This window comes from Lolium perenne, chromosome 1 (genome assembly GCF_019359855.2).
Source record: "Lolium perenne isolate Kyuss_39 chromosome 1, Kyuss_2.0, whole genome shotgun sequence".
In the NCBI taxonomy this organism is placed as follows: domain Eukaryota; kingdom Viridiplantae; phylum Streptophyta; class Magnoliopsida; order Poales; family Poaceae; genus Lolium; species Lolium perenne.
In genome coordinates this window covers 174265861-174272570 of record NC_067244.2, presented here as the reverse complement: position 1 = coordinate 174272570, position 6710 = coordinate 174265861, and the positions used below count along the sequence as shown (strand labels likewise).

The 6710-nt window shown below is 49.5% G+C and overlaps 1 protein-coding gene across 1 annotated transcript; it reads right to left on the bottom strand.

Moving 5' to 3' along the window:
- Window positions 1-3782: 3782 nt before the first annotated feature.
- On the bottom strand, window positions 3783-5689 carry LOC127313196 (NAC domain-containing protein 48). The gene is made up of 3 exons (XM_051343751.2): window positions 5265-5689; window positions 4846-5126; window positions 3783-4377 (listed from the first exon to the last, which is right to left on the bottom strand). The coding sequence occupies exons 1-3, from the start codon at window positions 5452-5454 to the stop codon at window positions 3925-3927; spliced, it is 924 nt and encodes a 307-aa protein (XP_051199711.1). The 5' UTR covers window positions 5455-5689; the 3' UTR covers window positions 3783-3924.
- Window positions 5690-6710: the final 1021 nt, after the last annotated feature.

The window sequence follows — 6710 nt, the reverse complement described above, 5'->3', positions numbered from 1 at the left end:
GAGAGAGGGCAAGTTCTTCAAAGTCAACAATGGAGGAGAGAGAGTGTAAGAACTTGTTTAGCCCAAGGTGGAAGAAGGCCTATTTATAGTCTAGGAAGAAATATAACCATTGGGTGAGTTTCAGCTCAGCACAGTCGAGGAGGCCAGTCAACCGGGCCTGGGGCCGTCTGGTCCAGGTGCCGGTCAGACCGAGCCAGGGGCCGGGTCTTCCGGTCCAAGCCGGAGCTGGGACCGGGCCTTGACCAGGGCATGATTTGCCGTGCAGTAATAGCCTCCGGATGTCACCAGCACAGGAGCCGGTTGGCGCCGAGCCGTCCGGTCCACAGTCCGGTCGGACCGGGTGCATGACCGGACCAGGCTGGTCCAGACCGGGCCTGTGATCGGGCCATGATCGGGACCTTCTGTGTCTTACAGAACATGGCCCCAGCTGGCACCAGTCCAGGGGCCGGTTGGAACCGAGCCATTCGGTGGGACGGCCAGTCACGCCGGGCGAGAAACCGGGCCAACGGGAAAACATGTTATACAAAAAGTGTGATAACTTTTGTGTCCGGACCCCGATTGATATGAAACCAATTTTGTTTTTGGAGACTCCTCACATGATATTTTTAGATGTTTTTAGAGAGGGAGTCTCCCACCGTCAAGAAACGGTGAAGACGTCCAAACTCAAAAACGCAATAGAAGATGCGTGTGCATTCCGTTTTCGATGAACTTCGGCTTGTTGTAAAGCTAGCAACAAGCTCAAGAACCTCTCACAGAGAAACACTAAGAAGAAATGGGGATATGCGAAGTATGCAAAGTTTGAGCTCCCTAAGACGATGTGATCAAGTTACCCAACCGAAAGCCCCTCTTGATAGTGCGGCTATCTATCCTATAATCCGGTCTCCCATCAACCACCTTGAGACCGGTAAAAGGAAAACCTATCAAGGCCATACCTTTGCCTTGCGCATCCCGCTTGATCTTGATGATAACTCTTCAAGCTCCACTCAAGCCGGAATGCCTCACTTGATAATTGTTGCTTCGTGAAGACTCACAAATGCTCCCCCATACACTATGAAGGGAAAGCTCCATTGATACACATCTTCACATCTCCATTATCACATAATGGACGGCAAGCTTCAAGCATATGATCCTCTCGAGATGCTCAACTTGATCTTGCCCAACGCAACCTTGATGACGATCACTACTTGCCGTCATCCTCTCATGGGCTATATGAGATCTCACTTTTGATGCATGCCCATGGAAAGATACCTAACCCACATAGACAACACAAGAGCACATATATGATGGGTTAGTTCATGAAGCATAATTGAGAAGTCTTACCATACCACCTGACTTCACGTGGCACATTTATCATGCTTCATGTGTTGACCGAATTTGAATCTATTCTTCACTCTTTGTATTTGTCAACCTTGTATCTTCTCATGCTCTATCATACTATCTTGAGGTGTATAAAGAATTTTTTATTTGTTTGCATGCTCTAAATCTTAGTCAACCATAGCTCAACTTATGAGACTATCATGATACCGACTTAGAGCCATAACTTGAATTCTTCACTTGGAATCAAACTCTCAAGATCTTGATCATTCATTGATTATCACATAAGCTAGAGCATGGCTAATATTGAGTTCCACATAATAACTCTATCTTCATTTCTTCTTCTTGATCATATCACATATATATCTTCAAATCGATGATCTTGATGCCAATACACAAGGTATATCTTTATCTTGATGGCATCCATACTTGAATCCAACACATGGAATACAAGTAGTACCTATGGAATATTCCTTCATATAAACTCAATAAAAATATTAGTCCATAGGGGTTGTCATTAGTTACCAAAACCACGCATAAGGGCAATATACCCTTACAATGTATATCCATGATTTGGATGAGCAAATCCCATTATTGATCCACGTGCTTCAACCTATACTTTCCGAACACTTAATGCCACCTTTATAACTACCCATTTACGAAGTAGTGTTTGATGTCATCAAAGCATCTGGTGTAGGTGATTAACATGATCTCATGGTCGAAGGATTAGGTTACTTTGTATCTTAAAGCTTGAAGCAAAACAAACTTAATGACTTGATCATATGCTACGATTACTATGGGTGTATGTCCATCACATCATTCACCTAATGCTATGATCTTGTTATTAATAACATCCAATGTTCATGATCAAGAAACCGTGATCAGTTATTAATCAACAAGCTAGTTTAACAAGAGACTTACTAGGGACTCCTTTATGTTTACAAAACACACAAGTATTAATGTTTCCGGTTAATACAATTATAGCATGGGATGTAAACATTTATCATGAACAATAAGATATAACAATAAACACTTTTATTTTTTCCTCTTGGGCATATCTCCAACACTAACCACCTTTATTCGTCTAGATGGGCTCCATGCAACCCCCATAGGGCCACCTTACCATGACCAACGACCTCCACCCGCAATATCCCCCATGGAAGCTACACGAGGATGGTTGTCGTCAACGTCTGGCCGGGGGTGCCGCCTCGACCACCACCTCCGCCCCACAATAGCTCCCATGGAACCTACCCGAGGATGGTTGTCGACGACGCCTGGCTAGGGGTGCCGCCTCAACCACCACCCACAGTCGCATCCATAGAAGCCGCCCCAGTCCCCCCTCTGAAGTGGCCACCGCAACCTCCGCCCCCAGGAGCCCGGGAAGCAGGGACCGCCGCCAACGCCAACGGCAATAGTGGCAGGGAAGCCATCCGGATGAGCTCTTGGGGGAAGCTAGGGTTCCACCCTAGTGTCTCCTTGGGAAACGACATGAGAGCATGTCTCGGGCCGGAAAAAAGAAGACGCTTCACTGGGTATTAGCTAAGAATATTAATACTCCATCCGATCCAAAATAAATGACAAGGTTTTTGTTAAATCTTTCCCAAATTTAAGCTAAATCCTCGATACTTATGTATTGAGGGAGTAAAGCAAAATAACTTTGTACTGAAGCCCCCAAACTAAACTTTTGTTTGTTGCTAATGAAGTAGGTGCAATTTTATCGAAAAGTGCTTTTGGATCTCGAGATCCAGTTCTCACGCCATTTTGAAAAAATTAAAAGGCATATTACGAGTTATCAGAAAAATAAAAACAATTCTGGAGTTTCTCAGGGGGTACATCTCACAATCAGGCAAAATCTTAACCCAGAATTCTTTTATTTTGTGGTAGACAAAAATAACAAAATCTGATATATTTTAGAGATTTGAAAATGTACTACTTAAACTCATTTTTATCATTTTTGTGTAGCTCATAACATAAAGTATTACCTCTGTTTACAAATAGATGTCTTAGATTTGTCAAAATTTGGATACATGTAGACACTATTTAGTGTATAGATCCATCCAAATTTACACAAACCTAAGACATATATTTATGGACGGAGAGAGTATTTGAAATTAATATTTTGCACGTTACGGAATACATCATTAACTATCTAGGGATTTTTCAAAAAATAAATAAAACTTCAAAATATGCTTTCTGATATATTTTTTAGACGAGATCACTAGGCGTACATATGCACCAAATCTCCGTCTCAACTAAAGAACCAATTACGTAAGTGCCATGCACCTCTCACAAAAAGAGAGGAAAAAAATAGAGTAACCAACGGGAAAAAGAACCAGGTCCAAAACAATCGCATATACACAACTTAGTTCAAATTCGTATACACTCAAGAGCAACTACAGTACCCTGCGTCTTCCCCTTCTCGAACAGCACTATGGGGCTCCCGCGTCTCATCGCCGCCATCCATAACCCGTCGTACAGTGCAGTATCGTCCATCCAACGGCTGGAAAATCTCTGCGGACGATTGATTCTGGCGGCTCGCCCGAGTAACCCCGATCGCAATCCCAATTCCAGGCTCTCAGCCATGCGTCGTACAGGCACCGAGCCGGTTTCTCAGAACGGTTTGCCCCAGTACATGAGGATGTCCTGGAGGAGCGGGTCGCCGGCGGGGATCCCACCCGCCGTGTCGAGCTGCTGCCCCGCCAGCATCGAGCCGGCCGGGTTGACGCCCGGGCCGGATGTGGCGAACGTGCGCTCCCAGTCCGAGATCCTGGGCTGGCTCTGCACCTCCTCCGCCGGCCGGTCGCTGCCGCACGACGCCGTGAGCACGTGGTCGGAGCAGCTCGAGTCCGCGTGCGCCCGCGGCATCGAGTCGGACGGCCGCACCTCGTAGTACGCCGCCAGGTCCGCGAACGGCGGCGGCGCGTATGGCGGCGGCAGCAGGGCCGGCTTCTGCTCCGGCGGCGAGCTGACGGCCGCGTGCACTGGGCTCGCCTTGGCGCCGGCGCTCGGCCTCTCCGGCGCACCTTTCTTGTTGTAGATCCGGCACAGCACCCAGTCGTCCAGCTGCAACAACGGCAAAGAAGATCAATCGATATGTTCAGAAGATGCATGATTAATAGTCCTAATATTCGATGCATGTTAAAGCGATCGATCACGAATGATTTTCATTTATATATTTCGAAGGCATCATTTGGTTGGATATTTTCGCAGTGCAGATGCCGTGCATGCGTCGCCATCGATCGCAGCGACGCAAAGCGCGAGCTCGAAATAATTGGCGGGTGGAGGAGATGACGCGCGCAGGCATCTCCAGAGTTCACACTTGCAAGAACGATAACGACCGTGCATAATTAAATCGTCCCAGCCTATCTTGCACATATGATCGATACGTGACGATAACCAACTCGCCTAGCTATCTAATCGTACAGTATCTCATGGAGTCATGGACTCATGGTTCGAGATGATGATACCAGACAAGACAAAAATAAATGCAAGATGATTGATGCACAGTTAGAGCAGCTAGTTTGTACGTACCCTGAGGCTGTTCTTCTTGCGGGCGGTGGCGGAGCGGTCGACGTCGGCGAGGCGGTACTCGTGCATGATCCAGTTGGTCTTGTCGCCCTTGGGCGCCTTGCCGGCGTAGAAGACTAACGCCTTCTTGATGGCCAGGGGCCTGGGCGTGCCCACGGGCTTGTCGGCGCCGGTGGCCTTCCAGTACCCCGCGCCGGCGGAGCGGTTGGGCCGCGACCCGTTGGGGTACTTGCGGTCGCGCGGGGAGAAGAAATACCACTCCTTCTCGCCGTACAGCGCCATTCCTGCATGAGAGCACGGACGCGACGATTAGATCATTGACATGCATGTACGTGAACGTGAGCTAGCTCCATGCCTCGAACGGCCGACATAGCAGGGCATGGAGGTGTTCGGTCGGCGGGGGGCATCGAAGGAAGACGTACTTGGGAGCTGCCATGGGTCGAACTTGTAGAGGTCGACCTCGGCGATGATGGGCACGGAGATGGGCAGGCCGGCGCAGCGGCGGCAGAGGTAGTGCGTCACCAGCTCCTCGTCCGTCGGGTGGAACCGGAACCCCGGCGGCAGCTGCAGGTCCTGCGACGCCGCCGCCGGTCCTCCTCCGCCGCCGCTCATCTCCTCGATTGATCCTTTTTTCCTTAACCACAATCGAGCTCGATCGATTCGCAGCTACCAAGCTGGCTACTCTGGCAGCTCCGAGTCGACGCGCGCGGTAAACCAGACGCCAGCTAAACCTCTTGTCTCTCGTTCGATCGCCGCGCGGAAACTAGCTTAATTACACCGGGCGATCCGGCGATGGGTCCTTCTACTAGTGGTGGAAAGAGGCGGAGAGAGCATGAAACCATGCGCTTTGCGGCACGCGCGGCATATATAGAGCGTGCGCGCGCGCGCGTTCTGGGCATGCCGTTGGCGTCGAGACGCGCGTAGTACGTGGAGGGCATCTGACGGCGGGCGGATTTGGTCACTGCTTACGCACGGCAGGCCGCTTGGACGCGAGAGGGCGAGGCCAGGAGCGGCGAGGCGGCCGGGGTGGGGCCCGGAGCAACGGCGGCTCACGTGGACAGGTGTTCCGTTTCGGGCTAGGTTGCGAGGGCCACGAGTGGACGTGCGGCCGTTGGCGGCGCGACACGTGGTGCACGGCCTTGCCAGAGCGGAAAGGTACGGCGCTCCGGCCGGGGGCGGCGGACCAGCCTGAGAATGTACGGATCCCGATGGGGTCACTTGGAGCCTACTAGGACTAATTTATCACTGTACTTTTATTTCTTGGAGTATAAATTTTGGAACTTGATTTGAAAAGTGTTGTATACGGTCGTAGGTCGTGCGATGGTCTCTTCGGAGTCCCAATGGCTGGGGGTGTGCACGAGCTCCACCTCCTCTGTTCATATGTGTTCTGCCATGTTCGCTTCCGGAGAATGGCCGCTCGAGATTCATGTGAGACATGATAGTGGCGCCGGCCGACACGAGGACGTGATATTGTATTATAGGAAAAGAAATTAACCATGTCCCACACAGGATCATATTTTATAAGGCAAAATAAAAAATTGAACTTGCAAAATAAATATTTTATAAGGAAAAATAAATAAAAAATTAACTGCTTTATTTACATGTATGGAGATTTCACATTGCAAAGTAGGTCTTCTCAATGAGCTCAGGGCATCTACAACTCGGGCATCAATGGTGGGCGCTAGAATCGCTAACCTGGTCGTTATGCTCCTTTTCTGGGCGAGATGCCAGGATTTCATCTTGCGTCGACGCTTCAACATAAGCCCGACGCTACGCTTTTTTCTCCTCTACCGGCTCAACAGCTGATGCTATTTGTGCCAGAAAACAAATCGTTTGAGCTCAGGACGACGTCGGCCACATGACCTTCA